Genomic DNA, 13,154 nt, shown 5'->3' with positions numbered 1-13,154 from the left:
ACGTGTCGCGTCATCATCCGGCGCCCCCGTCAGGACGTGCGACAGCGACGGCGCAGCACGGTGCGGCGCCGCTCCGGCTCCCCCTTCCCCTTTCCCGGCGAGAGGTGTCTATGGGGCACCCGCTTCCGCCGCCGCTACCGCCACCGCCGCCGCCGCCGGGTGCTGTCTCTATGGCGAGGAGGAGGAGGAGGAGCGTGAGCGCAGCGACACAAGTAGATCTGGAGTCCGCCGCGGCCCTGCGGGGGGAGGCGGGGGGAAGGAGGAAGGGGGCGGGAACGGTAAACCGGAGAGGGTGCGCGATGGCGCCCGCGGGAGCGCGGCCGGCGGAGGGAAGAGGCTGCGGGTGGAGAGGGGGGAGGTAGTTGGGGCTGGGGGTAAGGCGAAGGGGCGGGCGCGGAGTGATGACGTGAGGGCTTTGTACCTGGGGCTGCTCTGTTGGACGGAAATTGGGAGTGGAGGGCGGTGGCCAAGAGCCTTAGCGCCGAGTGTTCCTTCGCGCGGCAGTGCTCGGGAGTCCTCCTGGCTGCTGTAAATGGTTGTTAGTATCGTCTCACCGGCTTTATGCCAGGGAAGAGAGTTGCCTATGACTCGAATAGCTCTGTGCTGGCCTCTCGTTTCTTTGGGAGCCTGCAGGGATGCTCCTGCAATGATGTGAACGTTTCGGATGCCTCTTCGAGGCTTCTGGAACCGCAGTAGAGAAGGAAGTGGAGGAGAGCATTGTTGAGCTGCAAGGTCTTTCCAAAGTGGTGGTTGTCTGTCTGTAGCGGATTCGAGAGGGTGTCCTAGGAGGGGTCTCCTGAATCGCCTTTGCCTTTTGCTCATAAGGCGCTCGAGGTTACATTTGTTTCTGCAGAGTTTAGGAGGGCGAGGGTTCACAAAACCCTTTTTTTCCGTGTGTGTGAAGATATTTTTTTTTTCAAACTTACGTGAAAATAAGGGAAAATGTGGAATTTCCCTGCCCAGGAATCAAAATGCTGGCCTGTACTGTTATTTTATACTATGAAACCTGTGTTTGTGGACCAGAAACATAGTATATGTGTTTAATAACTAAGGGAAATGATCTGATGTTTAGGAAACCAAAGACAGTTTGAAATGTAGATACTTTTTTGTGTTCTTTCTTCTGTAGTTATGAAGCTAGAACTGCTTCTGTGGTTATGATACTTATGATACTTATTTCTCAGAGAGAGCTCTTTTTTAAAAAAAAACTGTGCCCTGCAATCTGGCTTGAATGAATGCAAGTGGTTTTAACAATTCAAATCAGATTTTGAATGTTCTGTTAATGAAGAATAAAAGCAAACACTACCTTTGTCCTAACACACATCTGATTTTGTCAAGTGTGATCAGTATTTAGCGTTTGATTTTTATCTGAAAAACCCATGTCTTTCTATCGGAAGATGTGTGAATTCAGGGCAGTCTTTAATGAAAAGTTTTAAAAATAGTGTGTACACCCAGAAAGCACTGTTTTACATAATATTGATATTAGAACCAGGGAACCTGTTTTGTTGTCCTTTTTTTTTTTTTTCATTCTGATTATCTGTAACCTTAGTACTTTCTAAACTTGGATTTTCTTAGGAATCAAGTACTTTGAATAATATCTTAGGTTTCTGTATACTCAGTTATTCTACTATTCAGATTTCTGACATAGCTGGTTTTTATTTTGACAGGTACACAAATAAAGGATAAAGTATTTTTGAAACAAATACTGGATCAAGTATAACATTTTGATGCTTGGCATCTAGACTTCCTTGTGCCCTCACTATGCCAGCAGCAACTGTAGATCATAGCCAAAGAATTTGTGAAGTTTGGGCTTGCAACCTGGATGAAGAGATGAAGAAAATTCGTCAAGTTATTCGAAAATATAATTACGTTGCTATGGTATGCTTATGACTGAATCTGTCTTTTTTTAAAAGGGGAAGAGGGATTTAAAAAGTATGGAGTTCGGCCCTTCTAGCTGTTTTGTTTTTGTTTTTGTTTTTTAGGATTAATTTAATTATGAAAATTAAGTTTTGTCACTGTCTTCAAACCAAGTCCAGCAGGAACACACATGTAATTTGACAAGTTGGATTTATTACTCATTGCAATGAGGGAAGATGCATGCCATTAGGAACCAGGGGACAATTGAGTGAGAGTTTAAAAAGACTTAGGATTTGGGCTTATGTCAAGTGATTTTAGGGAAGGATTAAGGAAACAAGCCTCTGTTCCATATTAAATACCATCAGAAAGGTGGGATAATTCTTTAAGTTATCAAGTTTTGACTACATGAGAGAAGACTAAAGTGAAGCTAAGGCAATAAAGAAATAACAGTCTCTAATAATTGCAGAGAGAAAAGGATGTTTGGTTGGTTTTATAGTTGGACAATGTTTATTGTTTTTTTTCTATGTTCAGACATGTTTACAGAGAAACTGTCTGATGTTGAAGTATGAAGTTATTTATATTCAGCAGAAGACCATTAAGGCTTATCTGAGTGACAGATCAGCTCCTTAGCAACACTAAGTCTTAACTGATAATACCAGATAAGCTTCTAGAAGCCAGGGAACTTCTGGGAACTTCTAGAAGTCTTTCTCAGACAAACATAGAAAAATCAGATCTTCCAGTGAGTCATTGTTGATCTGCAGTTTTATTTTATTTTTGATTGTCACTGGAGTTCTGTGTACACTACTTTTAAACAGCTCTGCTTTTGTGTATGCTATTCAGTCTGCCTCGATTGTGTACTTTATTTTGCTGCTTTACTACAATACCTTGTACAACTGTTAGAGCTACTATGTTATCTAGATTATTAGCTCTCTGAAGCAATGGATTAGTGTCTTAATGATCCTTTTTCCTCTCAACACAAAGCATAGCATATAGCATCCAATAAAGGAAGGGGGATGGGACATCATAAATTCATGTTTAAATAAATTTTGTCTCAGAGAAGTAATGTGAAAATACATACCTTTTTCCATTCCTTTAAACTTGGTCTTTAGGGAACTTGATTTTAACATTAAGATATTGTAGCATAGTTCCATATACCCCTTGAAAAACATGAATTTTTGATGTCCCTTCCCCCTTCCTTGGGAATAGAGTGCTTGGTTACATTTATCATACATGTCTTACACACAGTAATTTTTTATTAGCATATTCAAAGTAAGAAAAGAAGACATGTTTGTAGAGGTTTAGGGTTCTGAAAAGTAAATGTGATTCCTAATTTAAAGGACTTTGTAATTAAAAATAAATTTATTGTTGAATATAAATGAATAGAATATAATCTGTAGTAGGATTCTTTGATCTGTGTCACTAATTATCCTAGGAATTTGAGAATGGTGGTTATGACCATTTAGTAACCAATCTTAAAACTTTTACAGGACACCGAGTTTCCAGGTGTGGTTGCAAGACCCATTGGTGAATTCAGGAGCAATGCTGACTATCAGTACCAACTATTGCGGTGTAATGTAGACTTGTTAAAGATAATTCAGCTAGGACTGACATTTATGAATGAGCAAGGAGAATATCCTCCAGGAACTTCAACTTGGCAGTTTAATTTTAAGTTTAATTTGACGTAAGTGAGAAATAAATATAACCCAAACACTTTTTATTTTTAAGTTTAGTTTTAGGAATTGAGTTCTTTATGTATAGTGAATCAGATTTACACTGAATTTGGTATAGTTATCTTGGAAATATATAAAAATCTAAAGCACTTGGTTTTATAAGAGTGGCAGTGATACTTTTCAAAAAATATCTTCACATTTACAGTATTTGAATTTAAAAGTCATTTTTATCCTGAAATTTTTAATTCTATAATAAAAGGAGAAAACATGACCTTTCAAAATTTGAAATGGACTATAAATTGGGAAAGCAAAATGTTTAATACATTTTAAGTATGTTGCAACATAGCATTGTCTTTCTTCAACTGAGAAAAATGGTGGCTGCTATAGTATTCTGAATCTGGTAGTAATGATTAAAATCTCACCATTGGGTTATATTGAGTGGTTGTTTGCTATATGAGTACTTTCCTGAAATCATGACCTTTATGTTTAAATTGTATTTTCCTTGAATATGTATGAAACATTGGAACAGTTGGACCCAAGTCAATCCCCTCACTTGTTGTTTCCAGTATTGTCGTTGTAAATGTGATGGGAGAAAAGGCTTGTTTGAAGTATGGCACTCTTGAATGTTGTCCTTTTTTGTCTCCTGCCAGGGAGGACATGTATGCCCAAGATTCCATAGAGCTACTAACAACATCTGGTATCCAGTTTAAAAAACATGAGGAGGAGGGAATTGAGACTCAGTACTTTGCAGAACTTCTTATGACTTCAGGAGTAGTCCTTTGTGAAGGGGTCAAATGGTTATCATTTCATAGGTAAAAAGACTGCATTGAAAATGACACTTGTGTTAGCCTCTAGTTGCTTCACACTTCGCTTGGGTCTATGTATCACCAATTTCAGGCTTGTTTCTCCAGCGAATGGCTGCCATATAATGTCTCCTAGCCTTTAGAAGGATAATTATCAGCCTTTGGACTGATAATTTTAAATTCTTTGTAATAATATAAAACTTGATTGTTGAAGAGAATTTCTAGAAGGGAAATTATTTCCCTTTGGTAAAAGTAGACTTCCAGGTTAGAGAAAGAATGTGTTCCTGTTTGAGTAAAACTAAATTAAGCTGGCAGCCCAGGAACTAAAAGTGGCTCCTGGAATGATTTTATTTGGCCTTTTGTTTTTGAAAAGCACTATATATTATGCAAATGTTAATGTTTTTTATACTTGGTCCAATTCACACATTTTAAAAAAAGTTGTCTTCATGCTTTAGAATTTCTCACTTTAGCCTATAGAATGATTATAGTGAAGTGCTATTCATATTATAAACTTTGATATATTACCAAATAGTAATTTTTGATTTGAAGATACTGACCTTACCAATTCTCACCTACCCTTTCTCCATTTGAGCCTGTATCTGAGGAACAAGTCCTAAATCTCTGCTAATTTGAGAAACACTTAAATTTGAGTTCTTTTTTCCTCTCCTGGTCATCAGAATAACAAAGGAACTGGAAAGCATTATCCTCTCCTTTCACAATAGATGACATGTTCTTTCATTCAAAAAACACTCTGGGCAAAATACACTGAGGTATTAAATGAATAAAACAGAAAGGATTCATTTCTTAGAGTTTAGCACAAGATTAGATTGATGTATTTGAATATTTGTCAAGTTAAAAGATTTTATTCTCCTAAATGTCATTAAATATATTCATAGCCTACTCTATTTCTAGCAAAGATTAATCTCTTATTTATAAATCTTAAACTGAAATATAAACTTATTTTTACTAGTGGTAACCAAGTGCTATATTGATTTATATACTTTGTAGGCAGTAAAGTTACTTCGCCAACTGCCAGAAATTTAGAGGTTTCTGTTTATATCTTTGATATTCCTTAATTCCAGTAACAAAGCTTTCTTTTTTTTTCCCCTCCTTTTGAGTTCCAACTATATGCAGAGATTTTTTTAGAAGATATTTTAAAAATGAGACTCCTGCCCTTTAAATTACAGGAGAAAACAATATTTATTTTGTAGTATAAGGAGTCTATGGAAATTGGGCTTTTTAGGGAAGGGATCTTGTAAGGCACACAGGAAAAGGGAGTGTGTGTAATTGCAGCTCATGAATGTAGGAAGAGAGACAGCTGTGGAAAAAGCCAAATAATGGGGTAGGAGATCTTGATTTGAGAGTGTAGGAGTTTGTATTTTATACTTTAGATAGTATTTCTCAGCCTTTATTACTCAGTTCACTTTTGTCATATGCAACATTCACGTAGTATTTCTTAGGGAGCCATAATGAGATAAACAGAATTTTGAGAGAAAAAAGTACATACTTATTAATAAAATCACGTAAGGGAAGTGAAAATATTTTTTTATTTTTATTTTATGTTTTTTACATAGTTTTTCATTTTTGTACAATGCATTTTCATCTTGGTTATCTTCCCTGTAAAATTTCCACCCCTCTTGTTTTGATCCTACTCCCCTCTCCCCCCATGTAGTGTGTCTCTGGTTTATAGTTGCCTATTGATTTTGATTTTTACTTTATTATAATTAGTCTTTTTCCTGATCCCTTATTTAGGTTTTCTAAATTCCTGCTGTGAGTGAGACCACCCGGTATTTTTCTTTTTCTTTCTGGCTTATTTCCCTGAGCATGATCCCTTCCAGATCCATCCATGTTGCTCAAATGGCATGAGTTTATCTTTTTTGATTGCTGAGTAATATTCCATTGTGTATATGTACCACATCTTCTTGATCCAGTCATCTGTTTTTGGGCATTTGGGTTGTTTCCATAGCTTACCTATTGTAAATAATGATGCAGTAAACATAGAGGTGCAAGTGTCCTTCTGAATTAATGTTTTTGTGTCCTTTGGGTAAATACCTAGGAGTGGTATTGCTGGATCATATGGAAGCTCCATTTTTAGCAGATTGAGGACCTCCACATAGCTCTCCATAGTGCTTGGACCAGTTTGCACTCCCACCAGCAGTGTTGCAGAGTTCCTTTTTCTCCAAATCCTTGCCAACATCTGTTGTTGCTAGTTTTTTTTAATATGTGCCATTCTCACATGTAAGATGGTATCTCATTGTAGTTTTGATTTGCATTAGGGAAGTGAAAATATTTTATCAGGGAATTGCTCTTTGAATTTCAAGGTAGATGACCTTTTTATGGAAAAATCTGCATTATTTTTACCAGTACTCTTCCTTCCTTTTGACTTTTTTAGCCAACTTTACATTTATCTTTGTTTTTTGTTTCCATACTTAAATTTTGAGACATCTGCTATATGTCACTTGGGGCGGTAGTGTAGATCTGCATATTGGTATCTCTGTATGATAAGGTAACAAGATCTTAGCACTGTAAAAGGATGGTAATTTCTACTATCATTGGATAAATAAATATAGATGTGTTTTTCTCTTTTGTGTATCTTTAAAGAGGCAGAATCACTTTTTTTTTTTTTTTTGGTTCATTCTTTTTATGCCTGTAATGTGACTCAAAATTGATAGTAGAAAAAATTAATTTTCATCTCTGGTATTTATGTGTCCTCCTTATATTAATTCATTCATAGTGGTTATGACTTTGGCTATTTAATCAAAATCCTGACCAACTCTAACTTGCCTGAAGAAGAACTTGACTTCTTTGAGATCCTTCGATTATTTTTTCCTGTCATTTATGATGTGAAGTACCTCATGAAGAGCTGCAAAAATCTCAAAGTAAGTAGTAGTTTATCTGTTATCAGTACACTGTTCAGACTTACTGACATATAAGATCCTAGGTTGGGATTTGATTTAAGCCTTATTAAGTTTTATATTAAATGCAGTAATTTTTTTTGAACATTAGATTATTTCTCTTGAAAAAATAATAATTGGAAAACCTTTTTCAAAGCTTTAATATATTTTGATAGAATTAAGTTTTCAGTAAAACTCAAAGGATCTGATTTTTGTCATTGCTTGCTAGATTAACAGTTATAAACGAGCACAGAAATGTGAGAGCTAACGAGGCTCTTATCACAATAATGAAAGTTTCTCACTCTTAATCTGTCAGAACAAGATCAAATCTGTATTGGCTAGCAATGTGCCTTTATAACCAGCCATGTAGCAAAAAAAAAAAAAAAAAAAAAAACCAACTTCCCCTTTCAGTATATTTTGGCTAGATACTATTTTGTTTTTTTCTAGTCATAGGATCATATTCAAAAAATTAGCAGGCTAGGTGGTTTTGGATTTTTTGGGGGCAGGGAGCCTAATTATACCAGTTTGTTAATAGTAAGTGTCTAGGTCTTATCTAAGGAGTAGTTTACATTCTGGCTTTGCTTAATGTTTTTGTCATACTGTAACATCTGAAATTAATTCTTTCAAAAGGAAAGTTTCTTTACTAAGGAAAAATGCTTCATCAGTTTGAAAATGGATTTACCTATGGTGGTACAGAGCTAAGGCATACAATGATTTTATTTTTTGCAGGTGTGTTTGAATTTTAAACTGTAAATAAAATATATAGATAAACTGGTTTCTTCATAGATGCTACATCAAGGTTGGACAGATTTTGAAATGCAAATAAACTTTCAGGAGATGGTACCCATAAGTGCCTTTTAAATAGGTAAAAAATAGGAATTGAATAAGGAAACTTGTTTTTTGACAAACTGAAAATTATGAAAGAAGCAGTCTTTTGGCCTCATTATACAAGACAGCATATAACAAAGTGCTTTTTAAGAACGTTTATTCTGTATTTGTTGCACTTAAGAGCAGCAGAATCCTCTGCAATTTATAGAGATTTCTAGCTGTTACTCTAGTGAACCTTTATAGTCACATATCCTTACTATGGAATCTCACTTGGCTCCCTGCTAAGAATCTAAGGCCTAAATATTGTCATTTGATTTTGGAAATGATTTTAAAAATTAGGCATGTCTATACAATGACAGTTTTGGGGAACAGAGAACCAAAGAATTGTTGTGTATATTATTGGAAAAGTCCCAAGTATATCAGATATTCTAAATACACTATTATTTTAAAGTTTAGGTTAGTGACAAAAGGTGGTTTTTGACCTATAGTCAACCAAACTGAGTGACCATATTCCTTACTCTCCTAAGCAGCTGTTGAGAAACCTAATCCTCATGCTATTTTTAGCACAGAAGCAACAGCTGTGTTGTTTCAACCTGTGATATAGAGAAGGGCTAGTTTGGGACTAGAGGCCTTAATTTAGAGAGAAATTTCTTAGTTTTTGTTTTGTTCTTGGTCTAACGTTTGTTCTTTGCTTTCTTTTTCTCCTCTCATGCTCACCTCCCCATTGCCTCCTTTTTTTTCTCTTTCGCTCCCTTCCTTCTTCCTTCTTTTATTCTTCCCTGTCTTTCATTCTTAATATATTTCTTTTTAACCCTAGCAATATTGACATAGCCTTTAAGGCAGTTGTACTCTTAAAAACATATTCTTCCTTTTTTACTAATAGAAGCATAGTTAAGCACTTAGTGAAGTTTTGACTATTTAATTAGTCATAATAGTTTTGCTTTACAACACTTATTTAGTGTTGGCCAGAGCTTAAGAAAACTTGAAAGTTACTGCCTGCAGTTTCTTAGTAATTGCTATATAGATTGACTTTGATAAATGATACCCTGTATGCCTGTTATCTTGTTATGATCTGCTTCCCCCAAATCTCTAAAAAAGTTACTTGTCACAAGGTGTAAAATACATGATGATGAATTTTCCCAATTAGAATCCCAATTAGGATTTCTGTTAAATTATAAACTTCTTTTAAATTGTATATCACAGTAGTGGTAATTCACATTCTCTGTTTATTACCAGTTTTTATAAGGTCCTTTTTTTATATACTAAAGTTCATTTATATTTTGGTGAGTGTCTACGTTATGTAATTTGTGACTTCAGACATTACAATGTTTTTCTCTTGACAGGCAATTTTTGTTTCTTCTAGGGTGGTTTACAGGAAGTTGCTGAACAGTTAGAGCTGGAACGGATAGGACCACAGCATCAGGCAGGATCTGATTCCTTGCTCACAGGAATGGCCTTTTTCAAAATGAGAGAAGTATGAAGACATCAGTGCCTTTTTCTTGGTTGTTAGGTTGAGAACATTAAAAATCTTAGGACAAAAGTTTTTGGAGAATTAAGTACTTTTTTAGGTGAAGATATAATTAGAGGTACTATAGAAATCACTACACTTGAGGGACAATAGTAAAAAAACAAGTCATCTTGAAATGTAGTTGATAGGGAAATGAGAAAATAGGATCTTCGTAAATTAAAAAACTTAAAAGATCAGCCTGCTTTAGAAATCATGAGGTCTAGCCACATATTATTTCTTGGATGAGAAAACTGAAGCCAAAGCCTAGTAACTTTTACCTAAGATAATTATTAGTGAGGAACTCCAGACTTCTTCCTATTGACTACATCAGTGCTGCTTCTACCAAGTCAAGAAATCTAGATGTTAAGTTTCTTTGGCATTGTCATCTCTTAGGCATGAAATCACTAGTAAAAATGCTATCTGTTCATGTCGTATTTTAAGAATTTACAGAGTAGGACTTGGATTTTTTAGTAGATTGAGTCTTACAAGGAAATTTTGAATTCTAAAGGGGTTGCATCTGAAGTTGTTGAACCAAAAATTATAATGGTCAGACTATCCATAAGAGGCAGAAGGAAAGACCAGTTCCTCAAAGGTAAAGATTTTTTATAGTAACAGAAGAACGAAATTTAATGAACCCAAGTCTACTCTTAGGTTACACTATAGGTAAATGCAAAGAAAAGAGCCTTGTGTAAAAGCAAAATAGAATGGCCTTTTTGCTTATAAAAATTTTTCTTTTTGAAAAGTATTTACTCTAGAATTATTTTGAATCTATACTCTTCCACATTAAAGAATTGACTGGGAATTCTGGGAATTTCAAACTTTTTGTAGAAAACTTAATAATACAAAGCATAAATAGCTGTTTTGCCAGGTGGTACTGATTTGGAAGTGATTTAGACTGTCTTTATACGTAAATATTTTGTTTTGTACCTATTCCCAGTGCTATATATATTAGAGAATTAAAATCTTTGGGCTTTCAGCCCTACATTTAAAAATATTCCCTTATGGTTCAAATAATGGTGGATTCTCTGCTATTTATTTGTTATCTTTATTTTTCTTGGCTTCTCCAGTGATAGTAACCTAGTATGAAGATTTATGTTTTACTGTCCAGAACATATTTAGGTTTTGAGTGTTGTTGCCAATTCAGCCTTGCACATAGACACAAAGCTACATAACATACCTAAACTCTGCCCACCACAACCACCATCATTGGCTGTTTTCATTCATTCTTACCATTTAATATCGTTAAATTAATGGAATAAAAGTCTGCCATATTTCCATGATTACAGGTTCTCATTAAGGTGTTGTAAATGTTAATAGGAAAGATGTGCATTTATACATTTTCTGTGATCTTTTTTCTTTAGAGCTCTATACTTGAGAGTCAGTCTTATTCATTGAATTTAAATGTGTTGCTGCAAAGGGACACCATAGAATAGAGCTGTCATCATAGTGAATGAACAGTCAGTGCTTACATATAAATTACCAGTGGTTCTTTTTGGTTAAAATTATCTTCTTTTTTTTTTTTTTTCCAAAATTCCTTTTTAGATGTTCTTTGAAGATCATATTGATGATGCCAAATATTGTGGTCATTTGTATGGCCTTGGTTCTGGTTCATCCTATGTACAGAATGGCACAGGGAATGCATATGAAGAGGAAGCCAACAAGCAGTCATGACATGAAATAGTCCTTTTGTTTTTATTTTATTTGAGATGCACACATGCTTGTATATAGGTTTTATCTCCGGTTGAATCCCTTGAACAGTAGACAATACTTTTTTTTTCCATAGCCTATTTTATTTTTTCCCTTTCAGTACTTAGTATGATCTTCCCATCTCAGCTCTTTAATAAATAGAAAAACATTCAGGTTAAATTTGGCCTTAATATACTTGTTAACAGGCATGTGTGACGGAGAGTGGGAAAAGCTACGTCATACTGAATATTTTGATAAACTTTACCTACTTGAGCTTGGTTTGTTTGTCCCTTTTCCTAAATTAACTAGCACTGACTGTAATTTATTTCCCTATTTCATGTCTCCCTTCCATTCTACAGGAGTTTTAGCTATTTGAGATTGTGGACCATCAATTTTGCACTTTAGAGAGTGATTCTGACTCATATCCTCTGTTTTATTGGAAATTTTGGATTTTCTCACTCTTAGCTGGAAAAATGACCATCTGCCAACTTAATACAGTATTTACTTGTTTTTGACCCATAGAATATAGCACCATACATCGTGCAGACGGTTGATTCAGCAAGACTACAAAAAGACAAAACTACTGAGGAACTTAGTAACTGCTGTTTCTGTATGTAGTGTTTTAATCTTCCAAGCACAAATAGTGTCTGTCAGTTTCTAATTGGCATGTGTAGGCTGCTCTGTGACTGAACAGTTTTTCAAACCAGCTTTACACCCTTCAGGAGAACCCCTTGTGATTGGATGTTTAGTTACCTGCCAGAAAACTGGTATCCAAATAAGCTGCAGTTATTTTATGATAGCACACTTCCCTTGATCTGCTTCTTTTATTCCATCACTGTTTACCCTTATTTTAAAATTTCTTTTTGATTTTATAGCCATACTTATGATGCTCTTGATTTGTTAATTCCACAAATCAATTTCATTAAAGTCCAAAGATAGCAAGTCTTTAGGTATATTTTGTACCAAATTAAAAGACAAAAAATTGTGCTTTCATAGTTGTTACTAAATGATGGAGCAATTTGGTGCAAAAAAAACAAAATACAAAAAGTATATAGATATATATAAGCAATATATATGTATATATGTGTTAGCCACATACACACACACACACACACACAACTAATAAAGTTACCTGAGGAGTGTAATGCTTGTTTATTTTTTTGTGTATATCTTTGCAATCTATTTTATATATATTGACAAAAGAGACTGTGAAATATTTAGCCATGCAGAATATGTGACCAGACCACAGCATGTGTAGGAAGACTTTTTGGTAATCATTAACTACCCTGAAATGATGGACTGCAAGTGATGATGTGTGTTACCTACACTTCAATCAGTAATACTAGCAAATCTCCAAATGTTAGCCACATTGGTTTGTTTCTCTTGTACATTCTTTATTCATGATATTACAATGCTGTAATTGGATGGTCCTTTTTAAACGAAATATTATTTGCAAAACAGAGGGTATTATTTGTTTTTAAAGCTTTTGTAAATAAAGGCTTCAGTAATGTTTTCATATATATGTTGATGACTGGTAATTTGTTTTAGAAATAGTTATTTGGGGATGTTTTTTATTTTGTATAACTGAAAAACTAACTTCATTAACTGTTACTAGTTATTAGCTAGCCTTTTAATTGAAAAATCAATTTGAGCCTTTTGCATTTTTACAGTGTTGGCTTATTCTTTATGAATACCTCAACTAGATATTAAGAATTTTTTTCTATCCTTTCCAGAAATCACTTATTCCAAAAGACTTAGAAAGTAAATGCATTTGGTATAACTTAGTGTGGTTTCTTTTTGAAGTTGATACATCTAGCAGATACCTAATGGTTTCTTTTATTTTAATCTTTACCTACTTAAAAACAGGAATTTTAAAGATTGCCTTTTCAATAGTCTGCATAGTTCCTGAAAT

At 34.8% G+C, this 13,154-nt stretch overlaps 1 protein-coding gene across 3 annotated transcripts; it reads left to right on the top strand.

The window, feature by feature from the left end:
* Positions 1-20: 20 nt before the first annotated feature.
* On the top strand, positions 21-11,409 carry CNOT7 (CCR4-NOT transcription complex subunit 7). Of its 3 annotated transcripts, none has more exons than XM_037526304.1 (7): positions 21-212; positions 1,665-1,875; positions 3,342-3,535; positions 4,175-4,336; positions 7,062-7,206; positions 9,413-9,523; positions 11,099-11,409. In XM_037526304.1, exons 2-7 carry the CDS (start codon positions 1,759-1,761, stop codon positions 11,225-11,227), a joined length of 858 nt encoding a protein of 285 aa, XP_037382201.1. In that variant the 5' UTR covers positions 21-212; positions 1,665-1,758; the 3' UTR covers positions 11,228-11,409. The 3 variants fall into 3 exon arrangements, with proteins under 3 accessions (XP_037382201.1, XP_037382202.1, XP_054556993.1); XM_037526305.2 differs by lacking the exon at positions 21-212 and adding an exon at positions 443-538; XM_054701018.1 differs by lacking the exons at positions 21-212; positions 1,665-1,875 and adding an exon at positions 1,896-2,046.
* Positions 11,410-13,154: the final 1,745 nt, after the last annotated feature.

Source organism: Talpa occidentalis, unplaced genomic scaffold, assembly GCF_014898055.3.
Source record: "Talpa occidentalis isolate TD23 unplaced genomic scaffold, MPIMG_talOcc4v2.1 talOcc4.4, whole genome shotgun sequence".
NCBI lineage: Eukaryota > Metazoa > Chordata > Mammalia > Eulipotyphla > Talpidae > Talpa > Talpa occidentalis.
This window is presented reverse-complemented; position numbering and strand designations above follow the sequence as displayed.